An 18,875-nucleotide genomic window follows, 5' to 3' on the forward strand; every position below is an offset into this window, starting at 1 on the left:
CACTAATGGCATAGTGATGCTTCAACAAAACCACTTCAGCTCATAAAAATAATATTCTGGCAACCACAGTCCTAAATAACTACTTTCACTTTAACCTTGTGATTTGTTCAATCCATCTGAATCATTAACTCTACCTAAGCCTAAGTTACTGCATAGAGCACTCATAAAAGATGAACTTTTGAAAGTCATTATATTGCCGAACAAAATTGAACAGAACTTCTTAGTTTTTGTTTTATTTAGCTCCTGTAAGTAAAAAATATTACCAGAATTGTCTATCAATTCCTAGCAGTGTGTCAGAAACATCAGCACCTCAAACACATGGCGACTTCGTCATCTGAACCACTACAAATTGTTCTGTAAACAAAAACCTGCACTGCTCAAATACAACTTTCCTATTAACAAAGTTACTTGTAATTATGAACTTTAGGACTGTGTGTTAACTTCATAGAACCATCAGCAATGAGAACTGTATTTGGGGGTGGATGGACAGGGAACTTAATTCAGCATATTAATCAAGCCAATAGCAACAGTATACTGCATCTGAAAATTAAGCATGTGAGGAAACCCCAAAGGCTTCTGTGATCCCTGCTGCTCAGTGGCAGTAAAGAAAAAAGTGCATTAGGTTATGCATGTGTTTCACGCTCATACTGGACTCCTATTCAGCTGAACTTCTACCACGTGCACAGAAAAAATAACTGGCTTGTGTTTAAAGGTGTTTTAAGTATGGGCTAACTTTCCTGGCAGGTCACAGAAGAGGCTCCACTTTCACTGAGGCTGGCACTTGCTTACTTTGCAATGAGGCAGAGTTAAAAAATAAGTCACTAAAGTAAACCTCAAACATCCTTGTTCACCATTTCACTCAGTCCCCTTGCCGCTGTCTGGCCAGGACTGAGTCTCAGCACAAAGCCCCGTGGGTCTGCCACAAGAAATACCTGGGCAAGTTCTACAAGTATGGATATTGTTAAAATTTGGACCTTTTTGGTGAAAGCACGACAGTCTCCTCTGCCCCACACTACCCCAAGTTACTCCAGATGAGTAGTGACAAGTGATAGTTACACAGCATAATTGTGTAGGGGATTATGGACCTTTACATTCAAACAAGCCTCCGGGAAAGTGTGCTAGACAAACCCGACCAGGTTAATTGTAAAAACTATTAGGTTGTGGGCACTGCAAACTGAAATAAGTGATGGGCTGGCGGGGCCTCTAAGAGCAAGCAGTCGCTTCTATAAAACCAAGAGAGCAGCAGACTCGAAGGAGCCACATTATTACCTTCTGCTCTCCCTAGAGACTGAAGGAGTACTATTCCATCTCCCAATCTCTGCATTTTTCTCCTGCAAAAAGCCTAAACGCTAAAGTTTATGAGGTCTGAATTTCAAAAGGAAAGCACACTTCACCTTAAACTCTATGGTCAACTGTCACTGGTATTTTATCAAATGTAAATCAACACAGTTTGGGGGTTTTGCTCTGTGTTTCAAAATACAAACCATACATAACGGCTTAACCAAATGAGTGATAAGCATAAAAATATTACAAACCACAAAAAAAAAGGAAAAAGCATAATCTTGGGCTGCCCCACAGTGTCTCCTCATAGAAATATTACTTCTGAGATTAAAGAAGTGCTTGTTTATTTAACAGCTTGACCAATCCCCAACAATAGAGCATTTAATGGAAAATATTAATGTGGGACCTACAAACAGAGCCACTATGTTATAAAGATTGTAAATAGAGACTTGGGGTTTTTTTTAGTTTAATATAAACAATAAAAGCTTAGCCAAAAGGGGGAAAAAAACCCCTGAACTAGGCAAATACTTAGATTGTAAATACTGGCAACCAAAAAAGTTCTCAGGTGTTAACCTTAGAGTCTGTCTTAGAGTCCTACTGTGAAGTTTTAGCTTATAAGATACTGCAAGAATAAAAATAAGCAATTAATGATATAAAATAAGAAAACACATGTATATTATATACACTAAAGAAAATACATATGCTACATACATGCCTAATGTGAATGACAAATTCTTCATTCATTTTAGGGGTCAACTCCTTTTTGGCTGATAAGTAAAAGCATATATTACACTTTACTGCTTTGGGGAGGAAGGAAAACACATAAGTTAATTCTTCAATACAGTTTAAAAAGGCAAATTATTTAAGGACTATTTGTATTCAGGCTAAGTAGACAGAATCATGATATGACACGCTTTTTTATTCAAATGGAAAAATTTATATTTACCTACCATCTCATTAAAGTAAGATGATATAGCAGTAGCATTTTCCTTTTTTTTTTTTTTTGCTTTTAATTAAAATGTTCTTTTTGAATGCTTAAAATAATTCTGATGTTTACAGTAAAGCATACATTGGCTCTTTTTCAGGTCTAATGTTGGTTACTGTCTAAACTGTCCAGAGGCCAAGTAGATGTTACAGGCTTTTGCTAAATAGCATTGTTTTTCAAAGGCGGAAGGGATACAACTCCCGACAAACACAGCTGTGATGAGTAGCTCTAAAGAAAATCAAATTTAACTAACATAGTATTTTTGCCAGTTTGGCTTATTTTGCTCCGGGTTTATTACTCTCTTAACATGCACAGCGTTGCAGAATAGCTATTCCTATGATAAAAATTCTTTTCTCGTACCCAAAAAGCTCTCCCGGTGCGATGAAGCCGCTATTTGTCTCCCGTTATGTAACTACACCAAAGGTTGAACTGTTCTCAAACCACAGTAATATCCTTTCAGTTTGTCCTTTCCAAAAAAAGACCCCAAAAATCCCCTTTCACAGTTATGAGCACAGTACACAGAATAGTCCTTCTGTCAGGATCAGGCCCCCTGTTTTTGCAACAGCTCTCTGCGCCAATAAGAGCGTGCAGCTGAAGCTTAAAGGATTATGTGTATGTATGTGCAGGGGAAGTCACATGTATACACGGAGTTCGGTGCCACTACCGAGGGCAGTGCAGCAACGTCAGCGGTCTTGTTCTAAGCTCTCCCATTGTTTACTCCTACTAGAGAAATGAGATATTGGAGTTTCTGCTGAGCTCACTTTGAAAAGGGTCTGACTTGATGGGCAAAATGTTTCTGCCAGCCATCAAGGAACAACAAGGCAGTGCCTACCAGGTGAGATTTTAAGAAGTTCACCTTTTAGATTGCTTTCGGTTTTTAAGAGCCTAGAAACAATTTACATTAGTGCACATAAACCCTGGATCAGTGAAAATGGATAGTGCCATCGTTAGAAATCAACGTTCAGTTTTTAGATAACGGTTCCTTAGGAAAACCGTCATTGTTTAAATTTGTCATGCTCCTACTTTTATCTGGTTGTGCAAAAGAAAGTTACAGTAGGCTTTTTCTTATGCATATCAATTTTCATGTTCTTGCAAATTAGGCTGGATTTCTCATTTACTGTTTCTTTGTGTACTGAGTATGTGCTTTTATCACTCTGAATGTATGAGATCTCAATTTTTCTGTATATTAAATCTAGAAGTATAACAGTGTAGCAGAAGTATAGCAGAAGAATTGATCAAGTTAATCTAATTAGTCTTTAATAAAGCAAAAAGTTCTCAATGAAAGTGAGATACTTATGAGTCTTCTATTCATAGCATAATAATAAAACACACAGCAAACCATACTGTGAAATATTACTGCAAAGCAGCTAAAAGACACAGCAGTAACTAATTAACTAATTAATCACAATTAAGCTGCATTTTCATTTATATTATAAAAGAAGGTAAGCCAAAGGCAAACTTCAAAGCACCAAAAATTTCCTAACTGCTTTCAGCAGCAGCTTTGACTAAGCAGAATGACTGCTGTCCTTTTTAGCCTCCCTAAGCATTTTTAACTATGCTAATCACCATGATATTTGCAAATCTGTTTTCTACTGTACTTAGCAGAAGACCTACTTTCCTTTAGGGCTCTGTCAGCTGAACTTTATGTCCTTTTTATATAAATGCTAAAGCAGCATAAAAAGGCAGCACCCTATTTCTCATGCCAGCATCACATCCTTCATCTATTTGATTGGCCCCATCATTTAAGTCAAAGCAGTATCCCATGGATTTCAACAGAAGTTGGACAGATTCTGAAATGATGAAAAAAAGTTAATCAAATGTCTGGACAAAGTGATTCATGTGAACGTCTATGTTTGTGATCTGCACATCAGAATGATTCATTTGAACTTCTGCATGCAGGATCTGAACATCAGATAAGAGTTTATCAGAATATTCTCCATATTTTCCACAACAGCTAAAACATGTAAGGCTCATTTAAGTGAAGATAGGCTAGTAGGCTCCAGTGACCTCACTACAAACTGTGGTTTACTGTTGGTATGCACCCTGTGTCTGTGTGGGCTATGTAAAAACAACCATTTATCAGTCATTACTAAGAAACTGGCTCTGTGACAAACTAATCACTCCTCACGCTTCCACCCATTAGCACAGGAGGAAGCAGATTATAAATTTATTTTATACATCAAGGCTCTATACAGCTCCTGCAGTAACAAAATCTGCTACAGAAGTCATGCTTTCTTCCTGTGGCATGTAAGATTTTTAAAAATGTGTGTACCTATCAAGGACAGTAAGAAATCCTAAAAAAAAAATTCTTTAAGTTAAAAAAAAAAACCAAACAGTAATTGCCGTATGCCACGTGAATCAATACACTGCAATTAGTAAGCACTAGTATTTATTTCAATGTCATTTATTCGGCTGTAGTCCCAGGAATTTGTACAAATCCTAACCATGGCTTCCCAAAATACCATGAATTGGACAGAATGTGGGTAACAGGTGGCTACAAGTAGTATACTCAAGGTGTAACTTCACAGATGTTTTTGTAATGGGAGACTTTAGGTTTAGAGAGTCCTGGTTTACAGAGGTCCCAGACTCTTCTGCACATTTCTTTCCCCAGAATTACTTTTGTTTTTCTTCTCTTGGAAACATTTGCCCAGCCTCATACTGCACTGGAAAAAACAACACCTGTTAAGAATATCTAAGGAAGCATCCCCATCCACACACCTGTGAAAGTATGGCCAAGGACTCAAATAAAATCATCAAATACTTAAACCTGTCAAACCCTTTGCCAGCATCCTAGGACAGAAAGTATTAAAGGTTATTACTGGCTTTTTCAAGTTTGATGGAAGGGTCATTCCATACATATAGATGCCTTACAAGAAATCAAGATTATTGGTAGAAAATTTTGATGAATAAGAGGTAAAAAACCCTGTCGTTGATAAAGTGGAGTGGGGAGTGGCACATGACAAGCAGTAGATGGACAAATCAGACCCCATTCATGTCAGTAAGATGCCTCTTAATTAATTTCAAGTCCCTGGTAAATGAAAATTCCTACTCCAAATCTTACAGTCTAATAATAGCCACTCTTAGATCAGCATTAATATTATACTAGCCCTCCTAGAATGTAAAATTAAAATATTTTATTCAGACATTATAAATGGAATAGATGCAATCAGTAAATACGCAAGTTCATCCAAGAGGCAGCTAGAAAGTTGTATTTCCTTCACCAAGTAATAGAAATTAAAAGCTGTAGGAGTGTCAAGAACAAGATGTCTCAGACTTGCTGACATTTCAGCCTTAGTGCAATTCTGCTGAGGGCCGATTTTCCCCTTCAAACTCTAAAATCAAACCAGTTTTATACTCCTCCTTATAAATGTTATCTGAGAAAGAACCATGTCGGTATTTTTGCATTTACTGGAAACCTGGTCCCCGCAGTCTGAGTCTGTTTCACAAGAGTTTCCTACACAGTCAACGTGATGTCTTGTTGGTAAGTCACTGGGTCAGCTTTCACCGATGTTTTCTAATAGGAAATGGCATTATATTATAGTTTCCAGGAAAACTACCATCTGCGCCTCCTGTCAGTCTTTGCAACTGGCAGCAAAATATCTGTAGGGAATGTTTTCATACTGCCAAATTTCAGCAGTGTTCCCTGTCACAAGTCCTAAGCATGGGTGAAGCTAACAAACAGTCAGTTAAGATAAGAGCTGCTGTTTCCACCCTGCCAACTCACCGGGCCAACTCATTTACAGACTAATTCCAGCAGAGTTGGTGCTGCACCTTTGATGCTCTGTCCCTGAGATAAATTCAGTCTGCAATATCTAGAATAGGGATAATTTGCATTAATTTTGATTGGCAAGAATCTGTCGTCTTTACTGGAGTGATGCTGATTTACGTGGATCAGAAGCACAATGTTCAGTTCAAATACATTTCTTACCTGGAATATGAGCAACTCCAAAATGCTGGAAATGCAGACATCTAGCCACTTGCTCTCTCGTAAGAGGTGCAAATTATCTGTTTGCAGCTATGATCTAAGCAAAGAAACTAGCTAAACAAAGAAATTTACTATAGAACTGTCTTGTAATTTTATATTCTCAAATATTAAAAAGGCCTCAGCAGAAAATTTTAAATTTGTCTCCATGATCTGATGATCTTTACATTAAAAAATGAAATGTATAAGTTTCATAAACATTTTTTGCCCAAAACCAGTCTTAACTGACTTGTTGTTCTACAGTTTAAGTGTCTATAGATAGTGGGGGAAAAAAACCCTGTAGTTAAACATTGATGATTATCATATGAGAAAGATCCTTTAATGAAATCACCCACCTAGTGTATTCAATTCCTTAAGTCAGAAAAAATGAACCAAATCCTTTTATTAAAAACAGTGGGACAAAGTGTATCTACTATGTAAATCTAAGTCCCACCTACTCTGAACATCAACATCATGAGAGTAAGAATGCTTTCTGAAAATACATGTCAGCCATGTTAGATCCATTGAGTTGAAGTATTTCATGTGAAAAGAAACTGCAACTTACATTCAGTTTTAAATTGAATAAAAATATTTGCTACAGTTAATGGGCTTGTGTGCCCTCCAAGTAACTGAAACTGTATGTTTTAATTAAGTCTTTTGGTTTCTGTGGCTGACCAGTTATAAGCACAGTGGAAATTCTGCCACGGGTTAAATTTTTTAAAAGATTTTTTTTACTGAACCAGTTAAAAAACTGAATATATATAGCAACTTTCAATCATCTTGACACTGAATTTTATTTAAGTTCAATGCCACTTAGTTTTAAAGTAGGACAGCTGCATCAAAATCAGCTTCCAAGTGCTCTGAAAACATGGACCAGGAACGGCAGTAGTGCTAATTCGCTGTTCGTATTCAACACTGAATGGCGCCGTCTACTCTGCTGATGCTTAAAAGCTGTCACTTCTTCTATTTCAATTAGTCAACTTTATAAAATCCAGAACTCGAAGAATCTTATAAAGCCTATTTTCTAATACTACATTCATTCTAATTATTCCTATTATTTAATACATCATAAGTTACTGGAAGTGAATATGAATACTAGGAAAATTACAGGGGGTTTGTTTTGCCTGTAACTCCGTTTTTCAAGAAAAGTATTACCTCATGGATATTTAGGCATCTCAAAATTGCATCTCATTTCAGAAACCCAGGCAGCTAAGGCTTGTAGATGAATACAGGTAACCGCTGCGTAAATTCATTCTGCCTGATGGAATACCCTATCTTTAGAACTGCACAAAAATAAGATATTTCACTTTTTGCAGTAATGAAACCTTAAGCCACAACACATCTATGATGTATTAAAAGCTGCACTGTTCACCCTATAGTGAATAAAAAGAAAAGATACGTCAAGTTTTCCATATAGAGGCTCTTCCGGAATTCAGTGATAAAGCTAAGTCAGGAAGAGGTGGAGCAGGAGACCAGTCTCACTCATCTGATACTGGGACACTGAGAGAAGTTAACAAAACATGATCAAGTTTATAGAGTTAACCCATGCAGAGTCCCCAGTGCAGCTGTTCCTGAGCAGCTGCGAGGAGGGCACAGCCATCGGCAACCCAACTCCCGCAGAGGCTCTACTACAAAGAAATAAATAGCATAAAAAAGAAGGATTTATCTGGAGTGGCAGATGTGCCCGGCACATAGCATCTGTGTCTGAACATGGGACTCCTTCCACACAAATCTTCAGGGGCCTTAATGCTGGACTATCTCCTCTCCCCAGAACTTTGTCTCCCCATTTTGTAAGAATTTCATTTGTCTCTTCTACCCCATAGTACTTGGTTATTACAACCTTCCAGACCACTACCACACTGCCACTCTCTAACAGATATAACCGTCTCTTAAAAACACCCTTTGGCGGTTTTTATTACAGTTTCCCCAGTAGTTGATCTTTTTTGTCTTTCTTTATTGGAGTATATTATCTGTTCTCATAAGCTTTAAGCTGCTTAAAAATTGAGGGGGAAAAAGAGAAAAGTAAGTAAGTACAGTTATCTGTTTCTGATGGATACACACGTTGTTTTGAGCCATCTTCTATGAACTCTGAAGACAGAAGAAATTTCTTCAGTTCTAACCTAATAAACCAAAGACGCGCATCTTGAAAAACAGTTGCCATAACCTAAAATCAAGTTTTCCTCTCTTTCTTCCAAACCAAAGGAGCATCTGAACTCATTTGTTGATGCTTACTGATCTGTCACAGCAATTTGCAGAGACTTACTTCTGACACAGCCTTACACGAACTTGGATTCCCAAAGAGATGAACAATCTAAATAGAAACAAAGTGTGCAGCTGACATTGTAAATAGCTTTATATCATATGATGTAAACAAAAGGTTAAAACAGGAAGAAAAAAATTGCATCTATTTTGTAGGTTGCCAAGAGGCCAGGGGCAGTAAGCAGATTATCATGGCACAAGTGGGATCTGAATGACCAGGTAGCTGCTAGGCAGATGATTTACCACAAAGACAGTACTTACAGAATGAAAGAATAAACAAGTGACAGCAGTTGCCAACATCCGTGAAACAATAAAAAAGGTCACCTAGCAAGTGAGAGAGGGGCCCACAGGAAGGAGCTAAGTTTTGAAGTGCTCTGAAGACAACATATATTCAGAATTTCTGGAAAAGCAGAAAGCGAGCAACCTCAAAAGATGACCAAAGCAAAATGCGAAGACCGATTTCAGAAGCATTGAGTATCTTTCTACTCATTCCAAATGTGACAAAAATACACCCTTATAGTTCTTGAGAATTCAATTTTTATTGTTGACTCAACATGCCTAAGAACAGCCTGAGATGTCCCACGGGAAAGTTACAGAGAAGTAATAAGTGAAAGAGTATCATACTTAGAAACCCTGTGATAAGTCGGATATGATACCGTATATGTGTCATATGAGCAAATGGTGATGGGAGGTGCAGTGTTAACTGTAATGGATTCATCAGGGAGAGATAAAGAGGAAAATAAGGGCCAGGCAGATTGAAAAACAAGGTTTTTTTAAAACAACAGGGAAATGTACATAAGCATTTATGTCTGGACAGAAAGAACACTTAAGGAATAACACTGGACCAACGGGAGGCAATAAACTATAAAGCTGGAAATGGGCTCACAGCACTCAAATTGTGCAGAATTAAGCAGGATTAGGCAACGGATGGTATGAGTCAAAGGTCTTTTTTAAAAAATTTTAATTATTGTTATGCTGCTACTAAAGCAAGTTCATACTGCAAAGGGAATGGGTTTAGAAAACTAAAAACTGAGCCTCACGACGAGGGTGAAATCAGTGGGCCCAGGAGGCTGCGCGCCTGCTCTTCCCATGAGTTCACTTGCCGGGGGTGGCAAACTCCCTCTTGCGGGACCAGGGACAGACAGTGCTACTGCAGAAAGAAAAAACCACCCCTCTTCCAAATGACCTAACTCTTGCTTTTTTATTTGTACTTTTTAAAACATCCAAGACAGGCTTATATTCAATGCTACTTTACATAAATTATTGTTGTTACTTAGTCATGGCTTCTTTCACATCATATTGCACTGAATTAATTACATTATAAAATGGAACCGATATCAATTATAAACATACCACCCGCCAAACTGGTCAATGATTGCACCACGAAGACAAGGGGCCTGTTTTTCAGCCCAGCACCCAGTATCAAGCAGGATTTTCTTCTCCACTAATGTTAAAAGCATTTTATCTGAGCTGTATCATTATATTATAAACAGCAGCAACTCAGCAACTGCATAAGGAAAGTATATTCTGAAACCTACTTGCCTGCACTGCTGCATTTTTTTCCCCCCTCACCTCTAACCTAGGCAATCTAGTTTTACTTTTGTGTATACCCAGCCAACAAGTCTTCTGTTAATCCCTATGGCATGTATATAAGCTAGTAAGCCTAAAAAAAAGTCATGTTACCCAGACTGCGAGGTAACAGCAGCATGACACTTCATTCTCTTGGACTTGAGAGTTTAGAGTGTGTCCCCCTTGAGGTACAACTAACTAACTGCGGCTATGCTATTTTCCAGAAATACCAATCATCCACTATTTAAATTTTTAAGAATTAATCCATAAATAATAACAGCACGTCACTTTCAAAAAGCACCATACAAACTGAGGAGTAGCTGACAATCTATTAAGACACGGTTTATGCAAATATTTAACACTTCTGGCCAAGCTCTTCTGTTTTCTCAATCTTGATCTGAAGCAAACCTGTCCCACCCGGCAAAGCTCTACATAGCGTTCAGCATTCCCCTGTGCAGTACCCGCAGGTTTCAGGCTCTGTAGAAATTAAGAGATCCTGCGGGAACTCTAGAAGACCTGATGAAGGTAGGAGTCTTAGGCCTGTTTAGAGACTTACCTTCTTGGCAACAGCTTTATTAGCTATGTATGGTTTATAATGATATTACAGCTTGTGAAAACACATATTCAGAGGTTAGATAATCTAGGTAAGAGCTATTTCACATATAGACGATAACAGAGCAAGCAGACAAATCATTTATCGTCTAAACAAAAAAATCTGCAGAGCAAGAGATAGTACTACAGCTGGATAAAGGCTTGGGGTTTTTTTAAGTCAAATAAAACAATCAGAGTGTAGAATGGTCATGCTTGAAACTGTTAACCAACCTGCTCTGCAACTTAGTGCTGCATTATGAATGAGAATGTCTGAAAAAATCCCGACTGCAGCTATGGACTCTGTAATACAACTAAGCAGCCCTTCTTTTTTTTTTTCTTATTAATTGAAGATCATTTTATACATCTTTTCTAAAACAATCTTTGCCACCAAATGGTCTTAACTTTTGGTGCAGTGTTGCAAGTTTTCTTAAGTACTTCATGCAAATTTTTATCTAAATAAAACCATGTTCATTTTTTATGACATGTAAAGAAATTGGCTTTTGGCCAAGTATCAGAACTCTAAAAGTACTTCTACACTAATACCTTTCCTACTTTGCTGTTTCCCCAGTGAACTTATGATGATTAAAGTCCTTCTAAAGTTTTGAGGCAGCAAAGACGTGATGCCACAGTTCGTAACACAGAGTTATCCATAGCACATACGCAATACTATCCGTGGACTATGTATCAAATAGGAACGTAGGAATTTTCTGACATTTGGGAGTTGCAGTGGTTTTACAATATTCATAATGAATTGTTAAATACAAACCAAGAAGCACAGACCTTGCCTTAAAAAAACAAATTGCAGTCAGATAAAGTAACTCAACTCGAGTAACCTTTTTTAGCATTTCACTAGTATTTATTCCATAAACACCTGCTTATTTTTTAATTAAGGGATTTTTCATTGGTGTTTATTTGCTGTGGAATAAAGCATCAGAATCTCTAAATATGACAAGTTATTTTGAAAAAGTAAGGCAGCTCTTGGTTTTGGTTGATGGTATCAGTTAAGAACGTACTTCGAAGGTAATAACTTTAGTTCATTAGTCTGAGGAGTTTCCATATAAACAACAGAATAACCACAGTACAAAATTCAGTATGGGATAAATTACTAACCTACAGTTCAAAAACTCTTTTAAGAAATTATCCATTTTAAAGGTGTAGAGAATATACACATATCCATTAATTGCGAGTGACATGCAAATACTCTGAGAACAATCATCTTTTCAACTTTTCAAAAAAGGAAACAGAATGGAATCCATGATACCATGACAAAATGAGGCTCACATCGCAATGCCTTTTCACAACGTCAAAACAATCTCCAAATTCAAAGTAAATGCTCAGAAACTTTTCTTCCTAGCTTGTATTACAAGCTAGCTCACCTTCACAAGCAGCACAGGCACCTGTGCGCTTCGTAATACAGTCATTTTTAAATACTGATTGTTTAGGATGTATGGCCTATAAAAACAAAACCTCAAAGCTACATATTCTCATCCCAGGTTAAAAATAAAACCCACACTCTTGAACGAGAGCTGTTGATTGCACTTGCAGGGAATGGAACAGCCTCTCCAACGTCCCCGGAGAACCCCAGCGCAGATGACAATACCACAACAAACCTGCGTGCTCCAGCAGCCCGTATATTTTAAGTAGTAAATCTGAAACCCAGAGACTAAACTGAGCTGGATCCAACAGCTCGCTCCCCTCCAAGCACAGCCTCTCACTTCTTGAAACTGGCTGTAAACAGGGAAAGGGAGGGGCCTGCCGCCTGCCAAGCCAAGCAGAAACTTGTGAGTAACTTATAGAGGAAAAACAAGTGCAGCGCAGGCAGGCACGCAGAGTCGCACGCTGCCCGGGTGCTGGCGAGAGGCGATCACCATGTTTTCACAGAGAAACAAGACAGGGCTTTGCAGCCGCCTTCCTTCCTCGGAAACGCTGCTTGTCAAACATGTGCGTGTCCGGCAGCGTGGAGGAATGTAAAACGTGAATTAAAGGTAAGAGGCTTTACAGCAACGCTGCTGAGGTTGGGGCCATGGGAAAGGCAGGCTGGCAAGCAAGCGGCGGCTGGCAGGACGCTCTTGCCTTCTATGTTTTAAGTTCTGATTTTAATTTTCAACGTGATAAAAACATTAAAGCAGACGAGACCAGGGGAAGCATTAGGGAAGCTGAGTCAGCCCACAGTAAACAAGAGGACTGCAGCATTCACTTATGCAACAGTCAACCTGGGACTGCAAAACTACTTTTGACTGGAGAAGGGGTTAGTTTAGATTGATCGAGTAAAACTGCTGCATCCGAAGCATCGTAAGGACATACCCAGACATGGTCTGTGCAGACAAAACTGCCTTTAAATCGACAAAAGACATGGCTGAGTAAGAAATGCTGAGCTGGGCCTGTACAGCACAGCAAACAGGTTCAGTGCCTTCACAGGTAAGTAACAATTAATGATTTCTACATTAGTGGCAAAAATACCTCATCTGGTAATTTAGAAGTCATCAAAAAAATTTCTTCAGAAAATATTTTTATTTTGGATTTTATTTTTGCTCATTTCAAAGGTAAGTTTTGTAATTTTGTAAGATTGCTATTTAACACAGTGAATTGCCTACCATTTCTATCATTAAAAATAGAATTGTTTTATTCAACTGCATTTAGAGGACGTAAAGAAAAAAGGGGTAATTACTGAAAACAGTTGTGAAACCAGACATCCCCCTGCTCTATAAAATATAAAGCATGGTAGCAAGACTGTCGATCTTCTGAGACAATATATAGGGAAGTATTGTGTGGCTGATGTAATTCAGTCTGGAGTAATCAAAGCTACATGCTTAAGGATAAACCTACATAATGGAATTACGTGATTGTATCCATGCCTGTGCTTAGTCACCCTTGCAGTCACTGTAATGCATGTATTTGCAATATCTAGTTCCAGTCTGCTGCTTTGGTTGAATCAAGTCATAACCGTTCAATGAGATGTAATTTTGGTTGCCTTCAACTGTGCAAAACAGCTTTTCTTTAAAAAACAAATAAACAACAAAACTTTCTTAAAAACTTAAAACAACAGATGCTTCCTGAAAATAAACCGGGTTGTTTTCAGTGCTCGAAAATAGTATGAGGATTGAAAGACAACATAAAGATACCATACTTTCTACTCATATGCAATAGTACAGCTAAAGAACTGATTTGAGAAAACAAACAAAAAAGTAAGTTTTTCCACAAAGGTGAAAGAAGGCTTTGAAAACAACAGAACTGCATCTTGTGCTACTGCCACAGAAGCCACTTATCTGAGGAAATCCAACATACAACAGTGAAATAAAAACTTATTTGCCCAGCTAAAATTACTGTATTTTTAGCCTGGTATCTGGCATGGGCTATCGTATTTAGAAAAAAAATGCACACAAAACTGCAATGGGAAATAAAAAATGGAAGTTGACATGATTCTGGAACAAATCCTGTACTATGGCTGAAGTGTCAAAGGATTAGCACTAGAGATGCAACCACGTATCCGTATGTTTACAAAACCCATACTGTGTAATTTAGCCATATGGTTCACGGAGTATAGTATGTTGTCTAGTAACATTCATTTTAATTGCACAATGTTTATTGTGGATTTGATTAAATCTTGTTCTCTCCCTGGAAAGAATGCAGGGACGTGTACTTATACTTTCCTATATGTGCTAAATGGAAAGAACACAAAACAACGCTGAGTATCTGACAGTATCAAAGGACACGTGACATGGGAAATCACCTGCTACATAAATTCTACACTGTCCCAGAAATGGGCTGGCAGGAATAATAACCATGATTTTAAGGCTGTGAATGTTTACAGTTGTACTTTAGAGATTACTTATTTGTGCATTTTGGAAAGAGACTTTTCATGAATGCTTTGAAGTTCACTGATTTCAGTTAAAATGTTATCTCTTTACTGACAATAAAGCAAAGATAGCTGGACAACAAGTACTGATGCTAGCATACTTTTTAAAGAATGCAAGCTATTTTGAGAGGAAATGATAGCTAATTCTTGCCTTTTTGGAAAGTCAGTCTGCCCTGATACTAGATTCCCTAGACTACAGAGGTCCATTGTTTTTTCAGAACTAAATGGTTATAGGTTAGAAATCTGAATATGAACTGACCTATAAAAAAAACCCCCTTCACCTCGTTTTCTCTAGTCTTTGGCAATTTTATCAGTGATCCAGTGTACATCCACCATACTGCCTTGCATGTGCCTCCTAAGAAGCTATCTTTTCAAGAGAAATATTTAACATGTTAGAGAACCCTATTCTTCATCTTATTGCTAAGATTTGTGCTTCAGCTTATATTCTTCAATTTTTCAGCAACTACCCTTATAAATTATTAGCTATATAAAAGGTACTGTTTAATAAATCTTTTAAAACCTTGTACTAATCTTCATGTATATTACATCAGTACTTATTTTAAAGATATCCAGTTTATGATTTACTTCTCTTGTGTCTTGTAACAACCCATTTGGCACTAATTTCATTTAAATTAATACTTCAGAACATTTACTAGTCTCGTGAAATTTTGAATCACAGATTACTTTCTTCTAGACTAACAAGATCAAAAGGCACTTCAGTCACTGACCTTAAATTGGTCAGTTATGTGAAGTGTATAATCTCTATCTGGAAAATGTTTTCTTCATGCTACACTGCATTTCACTTACTACTTTCACTATTTCTCTCTCTACAGAAAAGCTGGTAACCAGCAGAGAAGATACAAAAGCTAAAATCACTATGTGGAGCTGTGAAACCTTAAACAACAGTACGGAGAACAGTGAGGACCAGCATCTCTGCCATGACTTCCACTTTGTGCTTTCCATCTTTTCCCTGCTCTACCTCATTATATGTTTCCCAATTGGCCTTTGTTACAATGGCTTGCTGGTCCTAGTTAATCTCTATAACAAAACTACTATGACTATGCCAGATGTTTACTTTGTCAACATTGCCATTGCTGGTCTCATCATCAACGCTCTGGCACCAATGTACCTTCTAGGTCTTGCCAATACAAAATGGGCCATCTGGAATTCTAACAATGAAGTTTATATTACCTTACTTATTTTATTCAACGTCTCGTCTTTAGTTACCATGTACTCTACTACATTACTCAGTCTGGACTACTACATTGAACGTGCTCTACCTAGAACTTACATGTCAAGTGTGTACAACACCAAACATGTTTGTGGATTCATATGGGGTGGTGCCATGCTTACAAGTTTTTCATCTCTCCTGTTCTACGTCTGCAATCACGTATCCACTAAAATAATTGAATGTTCCAAGATGCAGAACAAAGAAGCAGCAGATGCCATTATGGTCTTTATCGGGTATGTTGTACCAGCTATCGCTGTACTGTATGCACTTACGTTAATCTTGCGAATACGCAAAGAGGCTACACCACTGGATCAAGACACTGGACGATTAGATCCATCGGTGCACAGGCTTTTGATTGCCACAGTCTGTACACAGTTCACATTATGGACACCCTATTACGTTATTCTCTTGGTAAGCACATTTACTAATGCACAAGGAAGAATTGCAGATGAGAATTACAGTCGAATATTGCATTTTACAAAGATTTTATCAAAATTCTTGGCTTTCTCAAGCAGCTTTGTAATGCCTCTGCTCTACAGATACATTAACAAAAACTTTCCCAACAAATTACGACGTTTGCTTAAAAAGATACACTGTGGGAATCAAGGGTGTTCTCATGAACGCACAGTAGTACAGCAAGTTATGACGTAGGCATGAAGAAACCCTCTGGTGCTCTGTTACTGCAGTACTTGGTATACCAGTACTGGGACTGTGATATTGCTGTGTTGGCACTCAGAGTCATTAATGTGAGAGTCCCAACCAAGAGGCTAGAAGGAGCTTTCTATTACAGTTAAATGAAACAGTCTTAATTTTCAAATAGTTAATTGTTTGCTGAAATCTTGCGAGACTCTGGCCTATGTGCTGTAATACCTGTGACATCTAATACTTTCAGTGCACTGAATTGGTTACAAAGCATAAACTCTGTCTTCATTGTTCTAATATTCCTGTTTGAAGAAATCACTAAGCAGTTTATTGAAGTCTTGACTGAAGACACAGCACCTTGTATCTTGTACAGAAAAAGGTATTACCTTATTTTCTGTACAAAGAAGTAACAGTGCTATCCTTGATGAAGTAAAAAGCATTTTTCAATGAAGACGATATAGATGATCTTTATTAAAGATCATATTATCCAATTACAGGTCTAAGTAGTAAGTGCTAATTTTAAATTAAATTATTTAATTTTTTTCTCCATCACTGAATCCCCTCTAAAAGAAGCCTACATTTACCATTTCCAGAAATTATTTTCTCGCACAAACTAACCTAAGTTTTAACGTTTATGGTAATTGATTTTTTCTAGATATAACAATTAACAAAAATGTGTTTTATTTTTCCAGTGCTTTGTTTGCATCCTAAAACATTTCAAGAATTCAGAAATATTTATTAACTAATTCTAAGAGAACTGAGAGATGTTTGTTCCGCATATTAAAATGAAGGACACAGTGGTTTACAAAGTTAGATCAAAATTTAACTAGTAAAGAATGTCTGACTAAGTGTTATGGTCCACATATGTTCATGTAACAAGAGTAATTATCTTAAAAATAAATATGTTTATGATTAACATTTTGTATTTTCAAGGGATATGTTTGCAACAAATAAATTAAAATCTCTTTAATCTAGGGCATCACTGGAGGTTTGGAAGCCATACAAAATCCCTCAGTACATATAAGATTTTAAAATGGGAGTAATACATAGGAATCCCAGTCAGTATCAGCTTTTTGCTGACCTCTCAGAAATGGAGTGCCTCCCAATGTGATTCTTGAATACACAATAAAAGTATAGTTTCTGTATTTCACAGTGGGGATGAAGAAATCCAATCCAGATTGCCAAATTTTACTGAGTATATGAAATACATAAAAAACACAAACATGCTGCAGGAAGCAAATTAACACTTACCCACAACAGCAAACTACGAAACGTTGACCCAAGAACTACCTGTTCCTATACTGTTGTTGCATTATTAATGACGGAGGAGAGGTAGAAGTTAAACTGATATTCTCCCACTGATTTTGAGGCAGCAAGGCATCTCTGTCACTCGCCCTGCACCACAGCAGAATCATTTCGTTGCTTAATCTGTCACAACACAACTCAAATTCCACATGACTTTATTAAAAAAAATGTGGCTTTTCAAGCCTCTGGTATAGAAAAAACATGGAGCAAAACCAGAATTGAACCTTTTCCATTGCTTATAGCACAATCTCATCTGACAATTGGTCCTAATTTGTCCGCATAGAGACATGCTTAAGTTCTAAGTGGGAAGCAGGTGAGCAACAGCCTTTTCAGATCTTGTCCCTTCTCTTCAACATTATTTAATTTCGTCTAATAGCCATCTTTGCTTATCTTCTTCATATACAAGCATCTCTAAGTTATCAACATCCTAGTGGAAGACTCTCCATTAATCTTTACTTTTTTAATAGCTTTTCATATTTTATTGAATTTTTTTTAACCCTTAAACCCTATTCAATAAATCATCTATTTCTATGGCATTTTCTCCACCCGAAAACTATCCAGTGCAACTACATCAATTTACTTCATAGTTTCAGCCTGTTGATGAAAACCATGTTAAGGAATTAAGCCTTGCTTTATCATTGTGTCTGATTCACACACTAATTTATAGTGCCTCTATGCAGACATGATACTGGCTGCTTTGGTAAACCATTGGGTTGATTGGTTGGGTTTTTTCCCCTCTTAACTTGAGAGGATTTCTACGAATTTCTACACATCTTGAGCATTCAAGCTCACTTCCACACAGAAGTGCTTAAGAATGAAATCTTTCCTTACAACTGTCAAGCAAATAGGCTCCTCTTCTTCCCATCTGAGGAAAATTAGGTTTCCTAATGCACCACATTAAATCTCTCATGTAAAACCTGTTAAAGAAATTCCGTCCTATTATGCAGGAAAAATTCCAGCAGGGAGGAACTGGCTTATCTGGTGTGAATAGAGGCTTCCAGAGCTGGGACGCTGCCAGGACAGTATGGCTGAACAGGCAGCATTAAGTGCAATTTTAACTTCCATGTTGCTTCTTTACTTCTATTTCCCCCCTCTCCGAAGGCATCTTACTTTGTCTCTAACAGGACTGTCACATTTATTTCTGTTCCTTTCTCTCCATGTTAAATTTCCAGTTTCAGATCACGGCTCTTTTATC

The 18,875-nt window shown here is 37.5% G+C and overlaps 1 protein-coding gene across 1 annotated transcript; it reads left to right on the forward strand.

Moving 5' to 3' along the window:
• The first annotated feature begins 2,812 nt into the window (after positions 1-2,812).
• Positions 2,813-16,384, forward strand: GPR146 (G protein-coupled receptor 146). Its single transcript, XM_009577432.1, has 2 exons — positions 2,813-3,101; positions 15,336-16,384. The coding sequence occupies exon 2, from the start codon at positions 15,380-15,382 to the stop codon at positions 16,382-16,384; it is 1,005 nt and encodes a 334-aa protein (XP_009575727.1). The 5' UTR covers positions 2,813-3,101; positions 15,336-15,379.
• The last annotated feature ends 2,491 nt before the right edge of the window (positions 16,385-18,875 follow it).

This window comes from Fulmarus glacialis, unplaced genomic scaffold (genome assembly GCF_000690835.1).
Source record: "Fulmarus glacialis isolate BGI_N327 unplaced genomic scaffold, ASM69083v1 scaffold10825, whole genome shotgun sequence".
In the NCBI taxonomy this organism is placed as follows: Eukaryota; Metazoa; Chordata; class Aves; order Procellariiformes; family Procellariidae; genus Fulmarus; species Fulmarus glacialis.